Genomic DNA, 25,707 nt, shown 5'->3' on the forward strand with positions numbered 1-25,707 from the left:
GGTGGTAGACCTTCTTTTTGAAAGTGGTTTGGCACAACTGAGTCACAGCTGAGGGCAGTTAAGAGTCAATTGTGTTGGTGTCGGACTGGAGTGACATATAGGCCCGAACTGGGTGAGGAGTAAGCCAGTGACCGATTAGGAGCCGGGACCCTGGCTGCAGTGATAGAAGGAGTCACTCCGAGCACGAGTAAGAAAATTTCAGCAGAGGCGGAGAGAAAATTGGAGCCCTGCTGGGCCTCAATTTATTCATTATATAAATTCCCAAAATAGCAACATATTTTCCTTTTGACAGATTAAGTATCTCTCTCTCCTTTTCTCTGTAGACACTGCTGCAATGTTTTATTGTGAGTGAGCCAACATTAACAACTCATTAAAAAGAAGATTTTCATATACTTAGATCAGGACTCGGCCTGAGCTTTGGGACACCTCTGATTCCACTGGGTAATGTCCACTGGTATCTCAGAGGCTAACCCCAAACTCCCAGTGTTGCTATGCATGGTTAACTGTGAAACATTGTTCATGTTAAAGGGCGTTCCACCAGTGAAACATTAAGGGGTGATTTAGTCATCCCGTTTTCCGAATTGGAGTAAGGTAAAAATGGGCTGAAGTTTGGAAGTTACCACAATAAAATGTTTTATCTGCTGACAGCGGATGGATTGTGGGTAAACATGAGGCATTGCGCATGCTGAGCTCTACAGAATAGGACAGCTGGCACAATGGTCAGGCTTGCCTCAGTGCCCCTGGCGTGCAGAAGGGAGGAGTCAATCAAGGTTCAGACGGCTGTGGGTTCAAGTCCCACTTAAAAGACTTGAGCACAAGACCCAGGCTGACATTCCCAGTGCCAGTACTGCACGAGCGTTGCACTGTCAGGGAGGGGGGGTGGGTGGTGCCGTCTTTCAGATGAGACATTAAACCTGATGCCCCTTCAGCTGGATATAAGAGATCCCATGGCACCATTTTGAAGAAGAGCAGGGGAGTTCTCCCCGGTGTCCTGGCCAATATTTATCTCCCATTCAACATCACTAAATCAGATGATCTGCTCATCACATTGCTGTTTGTGGGATCCTGCTGTGTGCAAATTGACTGCTGTGCTTCCTACCTTACAATAGCGACTACACGTCAGGGTTATTTCATTGGTTGGCAATTTGCGCGGAGCAAAGCTCCTGCAGCAATGTGGGAACAGTCAGATCATCTGTTTTATTGATGGTGTTTGAGGGGGAAACACTGGCATTGTAGGAATTTGCCTCAACAAGAGGCTTTAAGGAGAGAAAGGGAGAAAGATAAAGCTGGCTGGGAGAAGAGCAGGAGACTTTAATTGGAGGCAAATGTTTCGGAGGCGAGTTGCGATTTTCCAATGGCTCTAATTTGGGACTTTTCTTTCAATCCTTCTTCGTGTTTCTGCTTCTCTCCCTCAGCTCTCTCAACACCGTCTGGCCCATCCACCCCCCTCCCCCCTCCACCTTACATAGTCCCATATGGAGTAACTCATTGAGCATAGCCGTTACATCAGATCATGAGACACGCGAGTGATGAGATTAGCATTTCTATTGCCTTTCTGTCACAGCGATGAAAATGTGAGTTTTGGAGACAGATTGCCTTTGCTTCCTAGCCCTGCTTGCAATGCAAGCCTCCTGGCCTGTGTCACGAAGCTAAGTCAAGATTCTATGTTCGTCAAGCTTTCCTCCCTTGTTATCATCTGAGCTCGCCCTCTTCTCTGTATCTTCATTCTGTTGAATTCGAGGCTTATCCCCTCCTCTAAATTGTTCCTTGATCCGACTTACCTCGTCTTTTTTGCCCCTCTTACAACTTTGGTGGTGCCCTGAATAACGGATCTTGACCCTTTCCCTCTGTTTCTCAAGAAGAAGAATTAAGAAACAACCAGCAGTAGCCTATGGGAGAGGAGGAAGGGTTTTCTAAACAGCCTAGTGTCTGGAGAGCCAAGATTTAAAACAAAAAAAACCCTGACAAGTGCTTGGAACTGAGCTACACAAACATCTCAGCATCTGAATGAATAACAATAATGGACTTCTTGACAAATTGGGCGATAGGCTCGGAAGATTGATGGACTTGACCTATGACCTTGTTCTTCAGTCACCCCCGGCCTATCCGCAGTCTGCTCATGCTGGTCACGGGACACGCTGTGTCCATAGTGACTTAATTCCATGGGCTGGAGGCAAGGCTGACTTGGGAAAATGAAATGACACTGCGGACATCAGCAGCTGTGCAAAGGCTTTGATTAAAAATTTGCTACACTTTACTAATTAGTAGGAATGCGTTTTGAGTTTTGACCCCGACACAATGCGTGCGACAGGGAGAGACAGATGGCTTCGCTATTGGATGAAAGGGTCTTTCTCTTTGTTTTCGCTCAGTATCCTCTCTTGCCCCCCATCTCTCTCACCCCCCCCCCACCCCCATTCTCCCGAGAGCCACAAGTTCCATTGGCACTGACTGCCCTTTGGCACACTCCGCCCATGCCTGCCACTCTTCATACACACACACACACGCATTCAAGCAGGAGGGTCACTGCATAGTGGTTAAGAGAGTGTGAGCTCTGTCCGATCATTTGCTTACAGATCAGGACTTTGAGGCCAATTTAGAAGGACTGGCAGCACACACACCCTTCCCCAGCGAGATGACCTAAATCAACATGGAATGGGAATCAAGGAGAAGCTAGTTCTAGAGGGAAGTATGATTGCCATTGTGTACATGGTGCAATTCGAAGACCGACACCTGAAACAGATTATCTGATCACTCGTTTCATTCCTCTTTGTGGGAGGTTGCTCAGTGCAAACTGCCTGTCATCTTCCCTGTATTACAACAGGCACTTCAAGAAGTAATTCATCGGCCGCAGTGCTTTGGGACGCCTACCTGAGATGCAGCCGCAGTTTGACGTCTTCTCCGAAAACTGGCACCTCCGACAGGGCAGCACTGGAAGTGTTCACTGGAAGTGTTCACTGGATGTGTTCTTGAACCCCCAACTTTCTGACTGACTGGTGAGAGTGCGACCCACTGGCTGGCACAGAACCCCTGTGTGGCTCAGTACCACACGAAGCCGTGCATTCACCCAGTGAGCGATAGGGTGGCTCAAGTTGCAATGACAGTCCCCAGAATGTGAAAGCGAAAGGCGCTATATAAATGCAAGTTCCTTCCTTTCGAGGAGCAGCTGCAGTTTTTGTAGTGACCTGTTTGTGTTAGTCTTTGTGATGTGATATAGCCATCCTTATCTCTAACAATGTCTTTCTTTCTCCATGCTCTCCCCCTTTCGTGCCCCCAGAATGGTCTGAGACGACAAGAGCTCACATTCCTCAGCCCTCTCCAGCAACTGGAGAGGCAGGTCAATGACCTCCGACTGGATGCGTCGCAGACGTCTGGAGGGGAGCCAGAGATTGACAGCCGCCCAAGCTCTGGTAAGCCATGACTGGGGAGACGGGGGGGGGGGGGGTGGGGGTGGTGTGGTGGGGAGATGAGGGGGGTCGGTGGCATAGCGGTAATGTCACGGAGCTAATAATCTAGAGGTCCACCCTAATGCCCTGGCGTCACGGGTTCAAATCCCACCACGACAGCTGGTAGAATTTAAATTCAATTAAATAATAAAAATCTGGAATTGAAAGCTAGTCTCAATGATGGTGCCATGAAACAATCACGATTGTCGTTAAAAACCCATCTGGTTCACGAATGCCCTTTAGAGAAGGATATCTGCCATCCTTACCCGGTCTGGCCTATATGTGACTCCAGACCCACTGCAATGTGGTTGACTCTTAACTGCCCTCTGAAATGGCACAACAAGCCAGTCAGTTGTCAAGGACAATTAGGGATGGACAACAAAAGCTGGCCTTGCCAGTGACACCCACATTCCATAAAATAATTAAAAAAAAAATTATTAAATATAAATAGCTTTGAGTAATGAATGGATTTACTAGCCAACGATAGAGAATTAAATTCCTGTCGAACAGAAGGTCTTTCAATTATCATGTTACATTTCTTTCTAACTCTTAGGCCAGGCTGCACTTTCCATAAACACAGAGCCTATCTAAATGGTTTGAAGCCTATCCCTTTATTCAGTCTGTGTACAGGCTGGTATGCCCTGGTATAGCAATCAACTCTAGTTTCACACAGTTTCTTACTGGGGAAATACATGGAATGCCCACCAACATTTGCCCAGCACCTTTGAAGGTGGAAAACAGCACATGACTAGACCTACGGTAACAGGTTAAAGCGACTTGTTCGGATTTATTTACGAACAAAATAATATACAGAAGCAAAAACGACGCAGTGAAGCCGCGATGCCAGCCAATAACAGAAGTTACTCAGTGTCTCCAACCATGGAAATGTGGGAATTCACAGAAGTAAAATCACAAGCTGCACACCCGCCATTTCCCGAGACGTGGGGCCAGCGGATGAGACTCCCTGGTGTAATGAGGCATTCAACAAATTGACCCTAAAATGCAAACAGAAAATACTGAAAATACCTAGCACATCTGTCTGGATCTGTAAAGAGTGAAAAATAGCTTCCAGATGTTCCTGTCAAAGATGCACAATATCCCAAGTCAAGGGTTTGAGGTCATTTGAGGGGCAATGTTTGATTTCTGTGCCCTTGGGTTCTTCCTGTTAAGTTTTCCCACTGCAGTTGCCTGTCAACCATTGAAATGTAGTTGGATTGTCTGAAGACTTAGTTCTGGCCTTTTAATCATTTCTCTGTCTGTCTCTTCTCTTTTGTCTGTTTCCCTACTTTTCAATCTTTCCCCTCTGTATTTAGTGTTTCCGCTTTGTATCTCTTTCGAACTGTCTCTGTTTCTACTCTGTAAGTGGCTTTTTTTCAATACCTTTCTCTCCTACTCCCTCATTTATAGTATCTTTGCGTCTGCCTGTGTTTCTGTGTATTTGTATTGCCATGTCCTTTTCTCTCTGTGTTCTTGTATCTCCCTCTTTGTTTCTGTCTTTCTCCAGCTCAATTCCCACCCCCACCCCCTCAATATCTCTATTGTCTGGTTGTATTTGTGTCGGTTTCTTCCCCTACATTACAAGAGTGACCCACACTTCAAAAGTATTTCATTGGCACTTTGGAAGCCCTGTGGTTGTGAAAGGTGCTGTATAAATGCAAGATCTTTCTTTTGTTCTTTCTCTCTCTCTCTCTCTCTGCACCTTTACTGTCTGCCCCACACTGTCCTGTCCCTCTGTCTATCCTTGTTTCTGTCCATATATTATTTCAAAGCTTTAGCAGGAAAACCCCTCATTGATTGAATTATTTCACAACGCATTCCCAGTAATGGGCCTTGAGCAATTGATGTCACTGTGAGAGACATACACGTCCATTCCCATTGGCAGCAGTAAAGCTGATCTGTGAAAAGGCTCATTACTGTCTCCGATTCTGGCGTAACACGTTCTGTTAGTTGCCAGAGTGTGTCAAGGTGCCTATAAAGAGGTTGGCAATTGGCCAAGTGCAGTACAAAGCAAGGAGCAGTTGCCTGCAAGTCCCCTTCGCTTTCTCAAGCTGAGCAACGCACTTCGTGTTTCATGAGTGAGATTTGCATCCCTTTTTGTTTCATCTGCTTGTTCTCGGGAAGTTTAAGGCTGCTTTTACTGCTCGTCCCTAGCTGACCTGCGTAGGTAGGCCTTCTAATAAGAAAGGCTTGCACTTACAGAGCTTGCAATGACTTCAGGATGTTGCAGAGCTCTTTCATGGAATGATGAGACTGCTTACAGCCAATGAAAAACTTTTGTAGTCGCTGTTGTAGCAAATGCAGCAGTCAATTTGTGCACCGTGAGATCCCACAAACAGCAATGTGATGATGACCAGATCATCTATTTTATTGATCTTGGTTGAGGGATAAATATTGGCCAGGGAAGAACTCCCATACTCTTCTTCGAAATAGCACCATTACGTCAACCTGAGAGGGCAGGCGAGACCTTGGCTTCATGTCCAATGGGCATCGAGAATTAATCACATCAGCTAATCCAGATAAGGCGTGGCAGGTTCCCTTCCCTGAAGGACATCAGTGAACCAGCTGCTTTCTTAAACAACCCAGTAATTTCCATGGCCATTTTACTTATGCCTTTCTCAATAATGATTAGATTTCTTGAGCTTGTCTGTCATAACTTTTCGTTTGCTAGTCTAGTTCTGTAATCACTATAATCTCCTGCTTCTCTGTCTGGCTCAAGCTCACAATCTTGTGCCTGTAGGGGCTGTGCCGATCTCCTCGGCCTTTTGTCTTGTGCTCCCTTGCTGGAGAGAAATGGAGGGAGGGCTATCCCAGCATCCTTAGCAGCACTGAAAGCCCTCTATTAAAACTGAAGGCCAAGTAAAAAGGACTTGCATTTCCATAGCGCCTTTGACAGCCTCAGGATGTCCCAAAGTACTTCACAGCCAATGAAATGTAGTCCCTGTTGTAATGTTGTAAATGTGGCAGCCACATTATGCACAGCAAGATCCCACAAACAGCAGACCCAATTGATCTGTTCTAGTGGTGGTCATTGTGTGATAAATATACAGGTGCCTCTGAATTTTTCACTCATCTCGTTCTGGCTGCCACCCTTTAGTTTCATCAGCCAGACAAAAACACACTTTCACAGTGTGTAACTCTAGTGCTGTAGCCAGGTTGAGTTGGCCGTGGCTCAAGTGATAACACTTGTGCCTCTGACTCAGAAGGTTGTGGGTTTAAGCCCCATTCCTGAAACTTGAGCACCAAAATCTAGGCTGGCACTCCAGTGCAATACCCAGGGAGTGCTGCACTGCCGGAGGTGCCGTCTTTCCAATAAACCTGCCTCCCCCCTCAGGAGGACGTAGAGGATCCCATGTCCCATGGATAGGGGAGTTCTCCCTGGTGTCCTGGCCAATATTCATCCTTCAATTAACATCACTAAAATAAACAGATGATCTGGTTGTCATCACATTGCTGCTTGTGGGATCTTCCTTTGCGCAAATTGGCTGCCCTGTTTCCTAACTTGCGCGACTTCAGAGCAGTATTTCATTGGCTGTAAAGCGTTCTGGGCCACCCTGAGGTTGTGAAAGGTGCTATATAAATACAAGTCTTCCTTCTCTTTCATCCATTCTTCTTGGAAGAAAAAGTCAACCTCAAACTGCTCTCCATTGTTTCAGCTCGACGAGTGGCCCATAAAGTTCCGTGCTGCACGTCGTTAGCTGTGCCACAAAGTTAAGCGTCGCGAACACGTTCATCGTGTTGGGTTCACTTGAGCTTATCCAGTGGGAGCTGAGGCCTGGAAACCATGGGGAGATTGTAGGTTTCGTCCCCCTGGTCTGATCAAGGCAGCTGAGCCGCACTGGTGACCGGCGCTGGCAAAGGGCCCAGCTCTCCCGTGCTCGGTGACGAAGACATCCGTAGTCGAATAGCCACTGCTCGCCACCTGGCGCACACACACAGCGGGTGCCGGGGCCAGTTCTGGCAGGGGAGACACTTTACGAAAGGGAATTTTTTTTTTCTATCCTTAAGAAAAACAGTTCGCAATCCATAGATTTTGCCTTCCCTTTAGAGGCTTTGGCAGACTGCCACAGAAGACTGAAAGCTATTACAGGCTGCAATTATCTACCACACTACTCAGCCTGCAGCTTCTAAAATCATTGATTCCCATGACCGAATCCCCTGTGCCCTGTCACTCCAGGAGGGAGGTGGAGGGCTGCTCACCAGGAACTTCACAGCGAGTGCCAGCAGGCTGTTCGACCGTGGGGGAGTGGGGAAACAACAGAGTTGAGCCCAATCCTGGCCATCCCCTCTTGCCCCACGAGCGTGCGCCACGGCCTAGCGATCAGGAGGGAAGCCTGGGCTGCTTTATATTTTTTTTTAGAGATACAACACTGAAACACTGAGTCTGTGCCGACCATCAACCACCCATTTACACTAATCCGACACTAATTCCATATTTCTACCACATCCCCACCTGTCCCTATATTTCCCTACCACCTACCTATACTAGGGACAATTTATAATGGCCAATTTACCTATCAACCTGCAAGTCTTTGGCATGTGGGAGGAAACCGGAGCACCCGGAGAAAACCCACGCAGACACAGGGAGAACTTGCAAACTGCACACAGGCAGTACCCGGAATCGAACCCGGGTCCCTGGAGCTGTGAGGCTGCGGTGCTAACCACTGCGCCACTGTGCCGCTCCTGCTCACGTGACTGCCCACAAAGGGAGTCGGGGTCCGAATTGCGTATGGGGTCAATAAGCAAGAAGGAGACCCCTCCCTCCCTTTCCCCCCGGCAACTACCCCCTTCCCCGCCTTCCTGAGCGTTTTTCCGCAGCTGGGCCAGAGGCCTGGGTCACCTGCTGAGCTTCTCAGTGAGGGGCAGCGTACGTAGGGAGCAGCGACCCTGAAATGTGACGAGAGACAACAACAGCAATGTGCATTTATCTAGCGCCGCTAATGTAGCAAGAACGTCCCAAGGCGCTTCTCAAAGAACGTTCATCAAACAAAATTTTACACCGAACCACTTAAGGGGGATATTAGGACAGGTGATCAATCACTTGATCGAAGGGGAATCTTAAGGAGGAGCGAGAGAAGGAGACAGATTTAGGGAGGGAGTTCCAGAGCTTGGGGCCTCGGCTGCTGAAGACACGGCCGCCAATGGTGGAGCGATGGAAATCGGGGATGCTCAAGAGACTAGAATTGGAGGAGCAAAAAGATCTTGGAGAATTGCAGTAAGTTACAGAAATAGGGAGAAACAGATCACAGCATATGGAAAAATACACCGAAATGGGTTTGACTGTATTGCCTGGATATTAAGATCAGTTTGAGCAGTGCTGACATTGGGCTCACTCGCACATAACCCAATTCACCTCAAAGTTGTGTAATTTCTTTAATTTATCCCCTCTTGCCATCAAAGACAGACCTGTCCCCTCCAGTACTGTACCCCAGTGTTATACAGTGACAGACCTGTCCCCACCAGTGCTGTACCCCAGTGTTATACAGTGACAGACTTGTCCCCACCAGTGCTGTACCCCAGTGTTACACAGTGACAGACCTGTCCCCACCAGTGCTGTACCCCAGTGTTATAGTGACAGACCTGTCCCCACCAGTGCTGTACCCCAGTGTTATAGTGACAGACCTGTCCCCACCAGAGCTGTACCCCAGTGTTATAGTGACAGACCTGTCCCCACCAGTGCTGTACCCCAGTGTTACACAGTGACAGACCTGTCCCCACCAGTACTGTACCTCAGTGTTATACAGTGACAGATCTGTCCCCACCAGTGCTGTACCCCAGTGTTATAGTGACAGACCTGTCCCCACCAGTGCTGTACCCCAGTGTTACACAGTGACAGACCTGTCCCCACCAGTACTGTACCCCAGTGTTACACAGTGACAGACCTGTCCCCACCAGTGCTGTACCCCAGTGTTACACAGTGACAGACCTGTCCCCACCAGTGCTGTACCCCAGTGTTACACAGTGACAGACCTGTCACCACCAGTGCTGTACCCCAGTGTTACACAGTGACAGACCTGTCCCCACCAGTGCTGTACCCCAGTGTTACACAGTGACAGACCTGTACCCACCAGTACTGTACCCCAGTGTTACACAGTGACAGACCTGTCCCCACCAGTGCTGTACCCCAGTGTTACACAGTGACGGACCTGTACCCACCAGTACTGTACCCCAGTGTTACACAGTGGCAGACCTGTACCCACCAGTACTGTACCCCAGTGTTACACAGTGACGGACCTGTACCCACCAGTACTGTACCCCAGTGTTACACAGTGACAGACCTGTACCCACCAGTGCTGTACCCCAGTGTTACACAGTGGCAGACCTGTCCCTACCAGTACTGTACCCCAATGTTACACAGTGACAGACCTGTCCCCACCAGTGCTGTACCCCTGTGTTATACAGTGACAGACCTGTCCCCACCAGTGCTGTACCCCAGTGTTATACAGTGACAGACCTGTCACCACCAGTACTGTACCCCAGTGTTTTGCAGCTTATACACTCTTTACGGCCGCCGCCCATGCCCTTTCTTTGTTACTGGCTCTTTTTATTTTGTACCATTCTAGGAGACACTCCACAAAAGGTTCACCCGCCCGGTGCTCGTTTGACTGAAATTCTTGCGACAAGACTGGGCAAGTGTTTGAGCCACACCCTAACGTTCTGATTTTTTTTTTCTACCCCCTTCCATCCCCCTTTCCTCCTTTCCTCTTTCCCTCCCCCCACCCCCCCCCCCTCACCCCTCCCCCACTCCCCTCCGCTCCTTCCTACAGGCTTCTATGAGCTGAGCGAAGGGCCATCTCCAGCACTGTCTGACTCCTCTGCCTCCATCTTTGCCGAATGCTTTTCCAACTTTCAGTCTGCCGCCTGCAACTATCCGCGGATTGGCTTGGCTGAAGCTCGCATTAATTATGCAAATGAACGGCCCAAATCTTTCGGTAGGTGCCAAGCAGCTGATACCCAGGAGAATTGTCTGGTTGGATGAGTGGAGTGTTTTTGAAGCCGGGTGTCAGCCACTTCGCCTGATAGCTAGATGAGTGTTCAAAAAAAAATCAGCACGTCCACTTTTAGACCAGTAGGACCTTCGGCCCATCGTGGCTGTGTTGGCTCTTTGAAAAATTCTATCCAAATATTCACCCAATTTCCCTTTTGAAAGTTACAATTGAATCTACCTCCAACGCCCTCTCAGGCAGAACATTCCAGATCATAACCTGCTGCATTTAAAAACAAAATCTCTTTATCTCCTCACTTTTTTTTGATCTAAATTATCTTAAACTCCCTTCAGGAATTGTCTATTTTGGCAAAAATTTCTTCTCAGTTTAATTCCTCCATCACTTAGAAATGCTATCTCCCTCCCCCTGTAGTGGGTCCTATCCCTTGCTGGGGTACACACCCTCCATTATCTCATCCAAGGGGCCCTGGACTGTGTCTGTCGTCAGGATGTTCAACCATGGAAGGCAGCGCAGCCCACCCCAATCCAATCCAACGGCATTTCCAGAAGGAGTCACCGAGTAGGGGGCGGGGGTTCAGGACCGCCGAACCCAGAGTCGGGCATTGGAACGGAAGTAGGCCATTCAGCCCCTCGAACCTTGTCCACCATTCAATTAGACTATGGCAGATCTGTATCATAGCTCCTTAACCCACCTTGGTTTCCTATCCCTTAATATCCTTCCCTAACAAAAACCTACCCTGAGATGGAATCTGACACCTGGATTCGGACTTGGCAGAAGGGATGCTCCTTGACGGAATTCAAGACACTAACACTCACTGCTGTAAAGTTCACTGCTTTTGGCTTCCGAACACAAAAAGCATGGAAACAGCCCCCTAACCAGTGTAACAGATCATTTTCATATAAAACACCCTCCAGGAGCTTTACTCTGTATCTAACCCACTTTTTTTTGTAACTTGATATCTTTATTTCAGTGTACACAGGCATACAAGAAATGTGCATGGTGTGTGAAATGTTGTGGGAGAGGGAGAAATGTAGATGGAGAGAGTGCAACAGAGAAAGGGAGTGTTAGGCATGAGAGAGGTAGGGAGCGACTCTTGCTGGTAATCTCTCTCCATTTTTGTCTCTCTTCCCCTCTCTTTCACTCTCGCAATTCGGGAGAGAACAACGCACTGTAATAAGTACGGACCAAGAGGCCCATTCCCTCCTGATCTGTGACAGAGGATCCGTCGTCGGCCAGCAGCTCAATGAGCTGCTTACTGATCCCCCGCCATTTTTCCAGCGAGTAGAAGAAGGGTGAGGCGCGGTCCAAATCTTCCAGGATCTGGATCCGCCACCTCACGTATGCGCCTCAGGACCCCACGAGCTGCAGATCCCTCAGCGCGCCCTTCCCTTTGTACGCCTACCACAGGCCGGGTCCGCGACGGCATGACCGAAACGGGACTCCAAGTCGAGCACCTCCCGATCTCTGCTTCCCACCTTTTGGTCGTCCCCCTCGTGTACTGTTGACAGAAGACACGGATGTGAGTCTTGTCCACATCCCACTATAGCCTCAAGGAGGGGAATCCCCCCTTCTTCCTTCTCCAGTTGGCCCAGAATCGCTCATTCTCCAGTGGCCAGTTGTTAAAGCGCCAGCACTCGGACCCCGCCCGCATGCTGAGCGGAGTGAACTTTGCCCACGCCAGGTGGTGGTCCGAGCACGGCACCAGCCGAGACGCGGGAGACGTACGCCTGCGAAATGTAGAGGCGGTTGATTCGGGACCCTCCTTCTCCAGACCTCCATGTGAAGGCGCTGGAGTCGGTATGGAGATTCTGCCAGACGTCCACCAAGTTGAGGGAGTTGATCAGTTCCCTCAACTTCTCCACTGACGCTTGGCTGCGCTAGGGACCAGAGTGATCCCTCACCGCGAGGGTACAGTTAAAATCCCCCCGAGGATGATGGACTCGTTGCTATCGATAGAGCTCAAGAAAACGGACACTTTTTTCAAGAAGCGTGTTTGCTATGCACCGGACCTGGGCGTGTGCACGTTCACAAAGTGGAGCAGCACGCTACCCAGGTGAACGGCGAGGTGGAGCAAGCGACTCTGCACAAGCTCCTTGACCCCCAGGATCTCCGGCTGAAAATTGGGGCCAACAAGATAGCCACCCCACTAGATATAGGTGACTCATGTAGATCTCACCCTGCCACTCCAGGAGCCAGGTGGCTTCATCTCCCGGAACGGTGTGGGTTTCCTGCAGAAAGCTCACTACGTATCTCCCTTCCCTGAGGACTGAGAGATTGTGAAATCTGTGGTGAGACCCCCTGCTGCTGTTGATGTTGAGGTTGGCTATGGTTACCTTCATGTCAAAAATACTTTGATCCCATCACTGACACCATACTGTGAGGAGGGAGTGGAAGTGCACCTCGCCTTCCACTCCCCCAGCAACCCATTGAGGAACGCTTTAAACCAGCGCCTCTTAACCAGTTTCACGCCTGCATCCTTCCCCGCCTTCTTGAGGGCAGCACAGACGGACTGGATGATCAGCGCCAAACTTGACTACCCACCGAGGGCCAGCTGAACTTTATTGTGGCAAGCCCTGTATGCTGCAAGGAAGTCCCGGAGTTCCACGGTGGGGATGAGAGGAGACTCGGCAGAAGGCATGAGGGATTCCACCGCCGCACTGGTTATGGATTCAAGGTTTTCCTCGGTGCCCCACACTGAGTCCTCATCCTCCTCTGGGTCGTCACTGCCAGTGGCCGACATACCCAGCACAAACTGTGGGGGTGGATGTCCTGGCCGCGCTAGCTGGTCCTCCCTCCATCACAATCTCACCCCAGGATCGATGGCGGAGGAGTCGTCACTGGGTTCTTCTGTGGAACTGAAGCCTATGGGCGCCAACAGCTCAGATCCCCCCCTCCACCTTCATTCCCAGGCCAGTGAGCGGCCCAGGGGAGATGGAAGTTTCCGACTCCGGAAGTCCAGCCAGAGCCGAGATCGGAGGTGGAGAGAGGAGGCCATCTCCTGCCCCACCAGCACCCATAGGCCCAGCAGACGGGGCAGCATTTTCACCCATAACTGGGCCGGGTGCACCATGGTTGGGAGTGGATTTTGGCTGGGAGGGCCGACCCTAATGGGGCCTCACTCTCCCTTCCACTCGGGGCACCCGACCCAATGGCAGAATGGGAGGCTTTTTCAGGAGTGTCTCCAGGCTCCCCCCCACCCCAAGCAGAGCTCCACCTGTTCCTTCAGGCGGGGCCACATGTACAGGGGTCTCCCCCACCCCTCCATCCTGAGGGGTAGGGAGCGCGTGCCGAGGCTTTACAGCCTTGATGGTGGTGACAGGGTGAACCAGGAGACAGCTCCCCTCCAGCAGATGGGCCCTGCACCTCAGGGCCCTCTGTTACCTCTGTGGAGGGGTGCCTTCACCTGTCTTTTTCCACGAGGCGCGGAGGCTCCGAGACCTCCATGTCCTCAGAAGCTTCTGTCTCCGCACCCTCCTTTTGCCTGGTTACCCTGGGCCTGAGCGCAGCCCTGGGGCAGGTGGGTTCCCCGGGATCGGGCCTTGGCCTGAGCTCACTAGGGTTGTGCCTCGGTGTCCAGGGACATGCCTCTCAGTGTATATTTTTTCTCCGTGTCTTCCTTCCACTCGGATGGACACACCCTCCCTGCTGGAGGCCGGGTGCCTGTAGGAGGTGGAGGGGGAGTGGGAGGAGGTGCAGCAGCGCCCTCCTGGGCTGCTGAGGTGGAGTTGGCGGCTGCAAGGTTGGGGCAGTTCTTTCGAACATGCCCCACCCCTTTGCAGGCATGGCACCATGCCCCGTCCGAGGTCCAGAGGTCACGGTAGGCTGTCCCCTGGAACTGAACAGCAAAATAGCCTTCCGTGGCCGCCTCCTGCGCCAGCCGCATGAATAGCTGGCGGCGGACGGAGTAGACATGTCGCAGGCTGTTGTCCCAAAGACTGAGCGGGACTGGGGTGATCCCAGACCTCACCTCCCCCAGATGGTGCAGGTGAGGGAGGAGGAGCTCACTGGGAATAAAGGGTGGGACGTTTGACAACATTATCCACTGTGCAGTGGCCCCCAGAGGGTCCACAGGCAGGAAGGTCCCCCTCCACAGTGAACCTCTTACTCAGGGCCAGGGACACCTCCTGTTCGGTCTTCAGGACGGACACAGCCTTCCTGTACGTTTTCAAGGCTGCCACAATGGCTGAGAGGCCGACAACCTCGGCCACTGCCTTTACGCAAGCCTCAATAGACATGTTGGGCTGGGCATAGCTCTTCACCCCATTGCTGGAAGTGATCAGCTTGAATGGTGAAAGGGCCACATGGGCGGCCGCAGAGACTGCAGCCGCTTAGGTGTTAGAGGGCCCCGCCACCGGCACAGATGGACTTGCCATGGGTCAAGAGCTAAACCCCACCCCAATTGTAGGCCTACAGATTTGAAATAAAGCAAGAATAACTAACTAAATAAATAAATATAATAAGTAATAAGGTAGGGGAGAGGCAGAGGGTATGCTGAAGAGGAAAAGGGAGGCTGAGAGTGATGACTTGCTTCACCGAGGTGGGATGACAGACAACAGTTCAATCAAACAGTCCTTCACAAACTCTTCTGGTCTTCTGTTTGGGGAGAGGTGTCTTCACCTGGGTCAGCCGAAAGTCTTCTGCTTTCTTCTTAGCCAGGCAGCTTCAGCTGACCCAGGCTGGGTAATTGGGGTGGGGACGAAGCTTCCTTGTATGTTTAGTGCAACTGCACAGCTCCCTGCAGAATTGTACAGCCCCCACCCCTTGTTCTTCCGACCTCTCCCACCTCTCCCAACAGTCCAAATCAAATTCAAGTCTGGTGCTCGACATCCACCTCGAAACACAGCCCGATGTTTGAAAAGTCTTTTCCTCCTCTGTCGCAAAAGTTATTCAAAATGCTCTCTCCTGAGCTCTCCCTCTCAAGCAACTGACTGCAGCACTGTCAGCTGCACCTCGTTGATGCACTCAGGGGTCCCAATCAGGCAGAAGCCAACCCTGTGCTATACCTGCCCTGGGAGTGTTTGATGGGACAGTGTAGAGGGAGCTTTATTCTGTATCTAACCCTGCCTTTTTTTTCTAACCCCCGTTTTTTTTTAAAGTTCAGAAAAGGTTCACTAGGCTGATTCCTGGGATGAAGGGGTTGTCTTATAAAGAACAGCTAAACAGGTTAGGCCTTTATTCATTGGAGTTGAGAAGAATGAGAGGTGATCTTATAGAAATATATAAGATTTTAAGGGGGCTCGACAGGGTAGATTATGAGAATATGTTTCCACTGGTGGGGGAATCTTGAATTAGGGGACATAGTTACAGAATAAGGGGGCGCACATTTAAAACTGAGCTATGAAGGAATTTCTTCTCTGAGGATGGTGAATCTCTGGAATTCTCTACCTCAGAGAGTTGTGGAGGCTAGGACACTAAATGTATTTAAGGAGGAAGTAGATAGATTTTTGAAATCTCGGGGAGTCGAGGGGAATGTGGAGCAGGCCCGAAAGAGGAGTTGAGGCCTGGGACAGATCAGCCATGATCTTATTGAATGGCGAGGCAGGCTTGAGGGGCTGAATGGCCTACTCCTGTCCCTATTTCTTATGTTCTTATGTTTCTTAGCCCCCGTTTTTTTTTTTTAGAGGGAGCTTTACTCTGCATCTAACCCCCGTTTTTTTTTTAGGTGACCTTTATACCCCAGGCCCCTTTTATATTTTCATGTTGAGGGGGCCTTTATTCCTCAGGCCCCCTTTATATACATATTTACATTTCTTGTTTAAATAACTTTATTTAAAACCAGATAAATCAACAAAAAACTCAAATTAAAATGCCATTTTCAGCGTCAATGATGCACTCGAGTCCCTGCGGTGCCCACCGGTCGCGGAAGGCCTCAAGCGTACCGGCGGACACCGCATGCTCCTTCTCCAGGGACACCCGGGCGCGAACGTAACCGCGGAAGAGGGGCAGGCAATCGGGGAGGACGGACCCCCCGACAGCCCGCAGCCTGGACCTGTGAATTGCCACCTTGGCCAGGCCCAGCAGCAGACCGACAAGGAGATCCTCCTCCCGGCCCATGCCCCTCCACACCGAGTGCCCAAAGATCAGGAGCGTGGGACTGAAGTGCAGCCAGAATTTGAGGAGCAGCCCCTTCAAATACTCAAAGAGGGGCTGCAACCTCGCACACTCCGTATAAACATGGAACACGGACTCGTCCAGGCCGCAGAAACTACAGGCGGCCTGGGAGTCTGTGAACCTACTTAAAAGTCTATTGCACGGGACTGCTCTGTGCAACACCCTCCACCCCAGGTCCCCGATGTAAAGGGGGAAAACTCCTGCGTAGAGCGACCTCCATCGGGGTTTCCCCTCGCCGCCAGATGGCAACGCCGACCGCCAGGGCGTGTCTGGCCGGCTGACGAGGGCGAGGAAGTGGAGAGTGTGCAGGAGCAGCCCGTACAGGAAACCCCTCCACGCCGATTGGAATGGCACGGAGGGCATTTCCGAGAGGCGGCTCGGGTTATGTGGGACCGGCTACCGAGGAGGGTTTCGGGGCCTGGGTCCGATGAGCAGTTCCGGCCGAGCGGAGGTCAGCTCGGCCGGGAGCGCCCCGCACTCCCGTGCCCCCTCGCCACCCGCAGTGAGGGGCGTCCCGGGGTTTCGGCTACTCCTCCGCCCGCCGGACCGTCCCCGGAGTCGGCTGCCCGGACAGCCGAGGCACTCTCCGCCGGCGGGGGAGCGCCCCGACTGGAGGCAACCATGTTCCAGACTCTGAATAGATCCCGGTAAAAGACAGGCAACTCCCTCAGAGAGGCGCGGCTAACGGACTCCGCCGGGAGCTGCGTGTCGTCTTGAAGGCAGTGACACTGGCGGAAAAAATACGTCGCCAGCGCACACCATCTGGGAGGACGCTCGACGTACAGGTATCTCTGCAGGGTCCGAAGGTGGAGAGTCGCAGCCTGGGTGCGGGCGCACACCAGCGACTGGCTGCCCTCCTCGATCGGGAGACTTAGGACCGCAGCAGAGACCCAGTGTTTCCTCTTACCCCAGAAGAAATCGACGAGTTTCTTCTGGATCTTGTTGGCAAATACAGGGGGCGGGCCAAAGTGACCTACCGGTACCACAGCATGGAGGCCACCAGTTGGTTTATGACCAGCGCTCGGCCCCTGTAGGAAAGCACTCGGAGCAGTCCTGTCCAGCGCCCCAGCCGAGCGGTGACATTCGCCTCCAACTCCTGCCAGTTTGCCGGCCAGGCTTCCTCAGCGGGGTTAAGGTGGACTCCCAGATAGAGGAGGTGCGTGGTGCTCCACGCAAAAGGTGCCATCTCCTCCGGCAGGGAGTCCACCCGCCACTGACCAACCAGGAGTCCGGAACTTTTCTCCCAATTGATCCTCAGGGAGGACGCGGCAGAAAAGGTCTGCTGGCAGTCGCGCATCCTCCGTAAGTCAACGGGATCTGTGATTGCGAGGAGCACGTCGTCGGCGTAAGCCGAGAGGACGACCTGCATGGCCGGCTCGCGCAGAGCCAATCCAGTCTACCTCCTGCGAAGCAGGCACAGAAGGGCTCCACGCAGATGGTATACAATTGGCCAGACATGGGGCATCCCTGACGCACTCCTCTCCCAAATCGAAGGGGCGCCGTCAAGGACCCGTTAACTTTGACTAGACACTCTGCGGCGGCGTATAAAAGTCGGACCCGGGCCACAAAATGCGGCCCGAGTCCGAAAGTGCGCAGAGTCCCGAAAAGGTAATCGTGATCCACCCTGTCGAACGCCTTCTCCTGATCGAGGGAGAGAAAGGCGACCGACTGACCAGTCCTCTGGGAAAGATGGATCAGGTCCCGGACCAGGTGGATGTTGTCCTGGATGGACCGGCCCGGGACCGTGTAGGACTGGTCGGGGTGGATCATGTGGGCCAGCACGGAGCCCAGGCGGGTAGACATAGCCCGGGCAAAGATCTTATCATCCGTGCTGAGGAGGGAGACCGGACGCCAGTTTTTAAGCAGGCGGAGATCGCCCCCTCTTCGGCAGCAGGACGATGACCGCCCTGCGCCACGAGAGGGGCATCTCCCCGGTCGCCAGGCTTTTCCCCCAGGACCCGCGCGTAATTGTCCCCCAGGATGTCCCAGAACGCCCTGAGGAACTCCACGGTCGACCCATCCAGCCCTGGGGATTTGCCCCTCGAGAGCTGGTGGAGGGCGCCAGTCAGCTCCGCCAACGTGAGCGGAGCCTCCAATCCTTCGGCGCCCTCCGGGCTGACCTGCGGCAGGTCCTCCCACAAAACTCTACACGCATCCTCGCTGGATGGATCCGGAGAGAACGACGCACTGTAATAAGTACGGACCAGGAGGCCCATTCCCTCCGGATCCGTGATGGAGGATCTGTCGTCAGCCAGCAGCTCAACGAGCTGGTGAAAACCACAGCCTCCGGTACCGACTGAATGGTATCTGGTGGTGGTGTAGGGGGGGTGGGAGGAGGTGCAGCGTCGCCACCCTGTGCCGCCGAGTTGGAGTTGGCAGCCGGGAGGTTGGGGCAGTTCTTACGAACATGCCCCACCCCCTTACAGACATGGCACCGCACCCCGTCCAAGGTCCAGAAGACGCGGTAGGCCGTCCCCTGGAATTCTACATTAAAGTGGCCCTCTGTCACCTCCTCCCGCGCCAGCTGCATGAATAACTGGCGGCGGAAGGAGTACACGTGTCGGAGGCTGTTCTCCCGAAGACCGAGCGGGACTGGGGTGAGCCCCGTCTTTACCTCCCCCAGATGGTGCAGGTGGGGAAGGAGGAGCTCACCAGGAATGAAGGGCGGGACATTGGATAGAATGAGCCTTTGCGCAGTGGCCTCCAGGGGGTCCACTGGCAGAAAGGTCCTGCCCACGGTGAGCCCCTTGCTCAGAACCAGGGACACCGCCCGCTCGGTCCTCAGGAAAAACACTGCCTTCCCGTACATTTTAGAGGCTGCAACAATGGCCGAAGGGCCGACAACCTCGGCCATTGCTTTCACGCATGCCTCGATAGTCATGTTCGGGTGGACGTAGCTCTTGACCCCATGCTTCGATGTTAATAAAGCAAACGGTGACGGGGCAACAGATGCAGCTGCAGCAGCCGCAGCAGCATATGAACGGGAAGGCCCCGCCACCGGCGAAGAGGGGCTTGCCATGGGGTCGCAGAGCTACGCCCACTCCCAAGAAACAAAGCACACGACAGTTTTCTTTAACACAAGCAATATGATGGGGGAGGGGGGGATGGGAATAGAGGAGGATAGGGCTGAAAAGGACAAGGAGAGGAGAGGATAGGTGGCCGAGTGATGGAAGAGAGAGAACAGCTGCGAGGATGTTACACTTCAATTGGTGGTTGGAGCACCTTCCTGCAGAGTCGACAGTTCACTCTTCCAGTTAGGGGAGGGTTCTTCACCCGGGTCGGTTAGAGCCGCCTGGTTCTCTCCCTTTTCTGTTGTTGTGTAAGGATTTTCTTCAGCTGGGCAGCTCCAGCCGTCCCGAGCCACACAGTTGGGGGTGGGGAGGGAGCCCCTTCTGTGCAGGATGGCAGATAAACACAAGACCAAATACAAGGGCTCCCTATAGAATTTGGCAGCCCCACCCCTGGATCTTCCGGTGCCTTCTCCCTCCCCCAACAGTTCAAACAACCAACAGTTCTCTGGTGCTCCAACACCCACCTCTCCAAAATGACTCTCAGGTCTTCTTAGTCTTGAAAAAGTGCAACAGTTCCACAGTAAATACAGCTGTCTCCACTCTACAGTCACCTCTCTGCAGTAACTCCTCTCTCCAGTTCCAGTTGCAGCAACACAGGTGCAGCTGCTCCCCCTGATTGCTGGCAGGAAGTGCTCCAAATTGACCAGCCAATCCCAGTGCTGTACGCGTCCTGGGAGTGTTTGATGGGGACAGTGTAGAGGGAGCTTTACTCTGTATCTAACCCCCGTCTTTTTTTTTCTGTACCTGCCTTGGGAGTGATTGATGGGACAGTGTAGAGGGAGCTTTACTCTGTATCTAACCCCCGTCTTTTTTTTTCTGTACCTGTCCTGGGAGTGTTTGATGGGGACAGTGTAGAGGGAGCTTTACTCTGTATCTAACCCCCGTCTTTTTTTTTCTGTACCTGCCTTGGGAGTGATTGATGGGACAGTGTAGAGGGAGCTTTACTCTGTATCTAACCTGTGCTGTACCTGCCTTGGGAGTGATTGATGGGACAGTGTAGAGGGAGCTTTACTCTGTATCTAACCCTGTGCTGTACCTGCCCTGGGAGTGTTTGATGGGACAGTGTAGAGGGAGCTTTACTCTGTATCTAACCCTGTGCTGTACCTGCCTTGGGAGTGATTGATGGGACAGTGTAGAGGGAGCTTTATTCTGTATCTGCCCTGGGAACATTGGACTCTCACTTGGGGACATGTTGTCTAATGCTGACTATTGATTGTCGTTTCAGCTGAGCCTCTGCACCTGGACCAAGAGGAGAGTTTGAGCTATGCAGACAGTGATTATGTCTCGTCTATCCCCCGTTCCTTCTCTGCGACCCACTCGGACTCGCTGGAGGCTCTGATGGATGTGCGGCCAAAGTACCAGTGCGACTTGATAACCCGCGACGGCCTGGACCTGTTCCCTTACCCAAGTCCGCTCCACGCCATGGCAGTCCAGAGCCCACTGCTCTGTCAAGCCCTGCGGGTGAACAGTGAGGAGAAATCCTTGTCTCCCAGCTCTTTCCTGAGTGGTTACAAAGTGGATGCCGATGGGGAGATGTTTTATGGTTCCCAGGGCGAGCTGCCTCATGGCCTGGAGGCTGTGCAGTCGAAGAGGCTGGAGAATTACATAGCAGGCCTGGTTCATAAAAGGATATATCCAGTTCGTTCGAACAAGCCAAGGACCAGCCTCAGCACAGAGTCCATAAAAGGTCTGATTAGACAGAGCAGCATGTGCCAGAGAAATGTGGAAGCAGCCAACCCACAAGGTGCAAATTGTGAGCCAACTCATCCCTCATCTGAGAGAAGAAATATCTCCAATTCCCACAGCTTTGACGGAAGTCTGCCATCTCCAAAGTACAGGCCCCAGTGGAATGCAGGCAGGGATCAGTTGTCGGCCAAGAAAAATATTCCAGGTTGCCAAGCACCAGACAGCTTTGTTCAACAGCAAAAGGGTGCCGAGGAGACCCAGTGTTCCCAGAGTCTGAGGAAACCAATCAGGTTGATGGCCAACACCCCCCCAATGAGGCCAACCTCACTTGAGTATCATGAGTTGAATTATCATCCGGCCATGAGGAGCTCACCTCAGGAGAGTTATTACCAGAACGTGTACGAGTTGGATGACAGGCCTCAGGCTTTCATGTCTGTTAGGCCCGAGTCCGTTGACGTCCATTCCCCGACTTTCGACCAGCGGGTCGGGTCAGAGGTCAGAGATAAAAGGTCGCCCCCACACAGCACGGACGACTTGGGGTACCAGATGGTCAACGCGCAGTACATCCCGGCTCAGCAGCAGTACAAAGCCCACACTGCCAACCAAAGCGGCAAGACCAAAGCCGCGGTGCTGAGTAAGGGCCGGTCTTTGGACATGTCGCCCGAGGGAGGGCCTCAGGGCTTTCGGGAGAAGGGCAAGGCCTCGAGCAAGAAGTGCCGCTTCAGCGAGGAGGCTGAGCTGGCCAAGAGGAGTGGGCGGAAGCCTTCCCCGCGGGGCAAGAAGACCTGTCGCTCGCAATCAGAAAACAGCCTCCTCAATAAACAGGGGATAGCCTGCGTCAAGTACAACACGGTGGAGCGGGACGAGGCCATGCTGGCTAGGCCGCTGCGGTCCAGGCGCCACCAAAGCGGCAGCTACCGGCGGTGGAAGTCGACGGCGGAGATTTGCCGGGACGACGCAACGCCGGCGACCTCTGACCCCTACCCACCGGGCGAGGGGCAGCGGCGGGCCAAGAGGTACCAGAAGGCCCCCGGGGCCCAGGGGCCCCCGGGCAGCGACTCGGAGTACCCAGCCCAGTGCCACGAGCCCGGCACGGTGGCGACAACGGGAGAGGAGGGGGGCCCAGGGGTCGGAGTTTATGCTGCCAACTGCTTTGGCGACAGCGAGTCCAGCCTGAGCGAGGTGGAGTCGCCCGGCTTCAGCACCTGCTCCAGTGATACAGACGAGGACGGTGCAGGCCTGGTGTGGCCCCAGCAGGTTGTGCCACAGGCTGCCGGACGTGACGCCGCGCAGCCCAAGGTCTTTGTGAAGATCAAAGCTTCCCACGCGTTGAAGAAGAAGATACTCCGTTTCCGTACTGGCTCCCTCAAGGTAATGACTACCGTCTGATGAAGGGAAGAAGGACGCGCTGGCATTTAAATTTTGGGCCTTTCGCCATCTCAGGATGTCCCGAAAGCGCTTTGCAGCCAACAAAATACTCTACTTTTCTTGAAGCCTGTTTGTAAATGTCGGGAGACGCAGCAGTCGATTTGCGCACAGCAAGATCCCAGAGATAAATGACCAGACTATCTGTTTTTTTTTAAAGTGATTCTGGTCGAGGGATGAATATTGGACACCTAGGGACAACTCCCTCTGCTCTTCCTTTCGAAACAGTGGCCGGGGCCCTCGGTTTAACGTCGCATCCGAAAGAGGGCACCTCCGAGAGTGTGGCACTCCCTCGGTGCTGCGCTGGGGGAGCGGTGGCCCATGTTACGGGGCTCGAGTCTCCAGACTGGGACTTGAACCCAGGAGCTTCTGACTTGGAGGCGGGCGTGTTCGCAACTGAGCCACGGGTGGACCGCAAGGTATTAAAAACAAAAAGAAAATTTGGTCCTCGTTGGCAAGTAGATGCACTTTCCACGGGTTGACAAGTCACTCAGCGTCTAAGAGAATCGCTTCAAGAGGGCGGCACGTCGAAGGGCAGTTTCAATTGGTGGGCGAGTTGTGCTGGAATGTGTTATGTTTTTGCCAGGCAGACAGAACTCACTGATTGTATCAACGGAGGGGTGTGTATTAATTTTATGCAGTGTTAGCGGACTGCGATTTATTTAACTCTATGTTACCATAGAAAGTGTTTGATGTCGCAGTTGCTACAAAGCTTCTAAGGTCAAGTGCCGTACGAGGGCTCGGCTAGTGAGCCTCATCAGTTTGCACCTCTCCATCCTTTTTAGGGCACTTCTTCACCCGTCAGCATTGACTCACCAACCTACGCCAACTCCTCATTCTTCAACACCTCAAATTTAAATTTCTCATCTTGCTGTTTAACTCCCTCTCTGCAATATCCCCCAGCCCTACAATCCTCCGCAACCTTTACACTCCTCCAATTCTGGCCTCTTACGGAATCATAGGATGGTTACAGCACAGAAGGAGGCCATTCAGCCCATCGTGTCCATGCTGGCTCTCTGCGAGAGCAACTCACCTAGTCCCACTCCCCCCTCCCTTTCCCCACAGCCCTGCAAATCTTTCCTCTCCAGATAATTTTCCAATTCTCTTTTGAGAGCCTCGATTGAACCTGCCTCCACCACGCTCTCGGGCAGTGCATTCCAGATCCTAAACACCCGCTGCATAAAAAGATTTTCCCCGTGTCGCTGTTGCTTCTTTTGTCAATCGCCTTGAATCGATGTCCTCTGGTTCTCGGACCTTCTGGCAGCAGTAACAGTTTCGCCCTCTCTACTCCGTCCAGACCCCTCATGGTTTCGAACACCTCTATCAAATCTCCTCTCAATCTTCTCTCCTCCAAGCAGAACAGCCCCAGCTTCTCCATTCGATCCTCGTAACTGAAGTTCCTCTTCTCTTGTGCATCTCTGTCTTTCACCCTTCAGCTGCCCCAGCCATAAGCTCTGGAATTCCCTCCCTAAACCTCTCCGCCTCGCTCTCTCCTTTAAAACGCTCCTGAAAATCTATTTCTCTGTCCAAGCTTTTGGTTCCTGTCTAAAGATTTACTTCCTTTGGGTCCGTGCCACGTTTCGTCTGATTGGCATTCCTGTGAAGCACCTTGGGACGTTTTACTCCAGGGTGCTAAATAAATCCAAGTTATTGTTGTTGATTCTTTCTTTTCTCCCTTTATTATTGGAAATGAAGGACCAGGCCCCGGGGGAGAGGGTATGGAGGGGGGGTGGTTTAATCCCTCAAGCCACTGTTGCTCAGCGAGTCACACGATGGGCACAGTTTTCAAGCCATTTTGTTTTCCCCCAACAATTTGCGACGGCGGGTGATGGAGAGGTTGTGGGCCGGTGAGGCTGACGAACTAACCGACCTGTTATAAGGCACTTGACTGCAGAAGCCCTTGTGCCAGCTGGAATGTGGGGGGGGGGGGGGGGGGGGAGAAGGGGAGGGGCATGGGGTAGGGCTGCCCACGTCCAAACCCGCTCGGAGCTGCTGAAGGCCGCAGTGGAACTGGCTTTCCTCTGGCTGTGATCGAAATCCACCCTGAGCCTTAACAACGAATGTCTCCACATCCCAGGACACAGAAGCGAGGAAAAATAGATTGGGGCGGCCTGCTCTAAAAGCCAAAGCATAGCAGAGTGGGTGGGAATCTGGATTTTGGGGAGAAGGAACAGCGAGAGGGCTGGAATGAGGGCCCCGCAGTCCTAACGTGGCGTGAAGTTAGTTCTGGACCGTGTATTCTGGCTTCTTGTCTCACCTTGCCTCCTCTATGCTGGGCAGTTGGGGGTAGTAAATGTTAAATGCGTATATGTAACCGGTATGAGTGTCCACTTCAGTTATGTAATAATTATACTGCAAATAATTTGATGCAGAGGGGGCTGTCAATGGGACATGGAATTCCAAAAGGATTGTTTTAAGCCCGGTCTGCAACGTGTGGCTCCAGCTGTGTGTCAGAAAAGGCATGTTGAATTAATTTTCTCTGCAGCTACAGTGCAGACCGTGCTGTCTTGAAGGGGGCAGAAGCAGATTCACTTAACGTTCCAAAATGAACTGAATGTATACTGTCAGGGGGAAAAAAGCCGGCATGGCTACAGGCAAAGAGCAGCAGTGGGGGAAGGGGGGGGACTAATCGGGCAGCTTTTTCAAAGAGCCAGCACAGGCACGATGGGCCGAATGGCCTTTTTACTGTGCTGTTTTTCATTTGATTTACTATTTTTTTTTAAGACCGTTTGCAGCTGGTCAGGTCTGAGGTGGGGGAGGGGCTGAAATGATTCTGTCCCGTGGACCCGACTCCTTCCCCCTCCACGTTCCGGCCAAACCCCAACGGGCTCCGAGTGGGTCTGACACAGGCGAAGGTGCGTTAGCCTGGTTGCGTAAATACCCGTGTAGCTGTTGTCGTGGCTGGTGTCTGGTGGGTGAGAGGGCTGTTTTCCCCATCACGGGCCGCCATGGTGCTGGGGGTACAGGTGTGGGGACTCGCAGCGACTGGAGGGTGAAACACTCCATCTAGTGGTAAAAATGGGGCGG

The 25,707-nt window shown here is 52.5% G+C and overlaps 1 protein-coding gene across 3 annotated transcripts; it reads left to right on the plus strand.

Annotated features, from left to right (window-relative positions):
• Window positions 1-3,279: 3,279 nt before the first annotated feature.
• LOC137353211 (dapper 1-like) lies at window positions 3,280-24,587 on the plus strand. 3 transcript variants are annotated; one of them, XM_068019279.1, is made up of 3 exons: window positions 3,280-3,407; window positions 10,004-10,069; window positions 20,795-24,587. In XM_068019279.1, exon 3 carries the CDS (start codon window positions 20,908-20,910, stop codon window positions 22,642-22,644), a length of 1,737 nt encoding a protein of 578 aa, XP_067875380.1. In that variant the 5' UTR covers window positions 3,280-3,407; window positions 10,004-10,069; window positions 20,795-20,907; the 3' UTR covers window positions 22,645-24,587. The 3 variants fall into 3 exon arrangements, with proteins under 3 accessions (XP_067875380.1, XP_067875379.1, XP_067875381.1); XM_068019278.1 differs by lacking the exon at window positions 10,004-10,069 and adding an exon at window positions 10,208-10,372; XM_068019280.1 differs by lacking the exon at window positions 10,004-10,069.
• The last annotated feature ends 1,120 nt before the right edge of the window (window positions 24,588-25,707 follow it).

The sequence above is a fragment of the Heterodontus francisci genome, chromosome 40, assembly GCF_036365525.1.
Source record: "Heterodontus francisci isolate sHetFra1 chromosome 40, sHetFra1.hap1, whole genome shotgun sequence".
NCBI classification, from domain to species: domain Eukaryota; kingdom Metazoa; phylum Chordata; class Chondrichthyes; order Heterodontiformes; family Heterodontidae; genus Heterodontus; species Heterodontus francisci.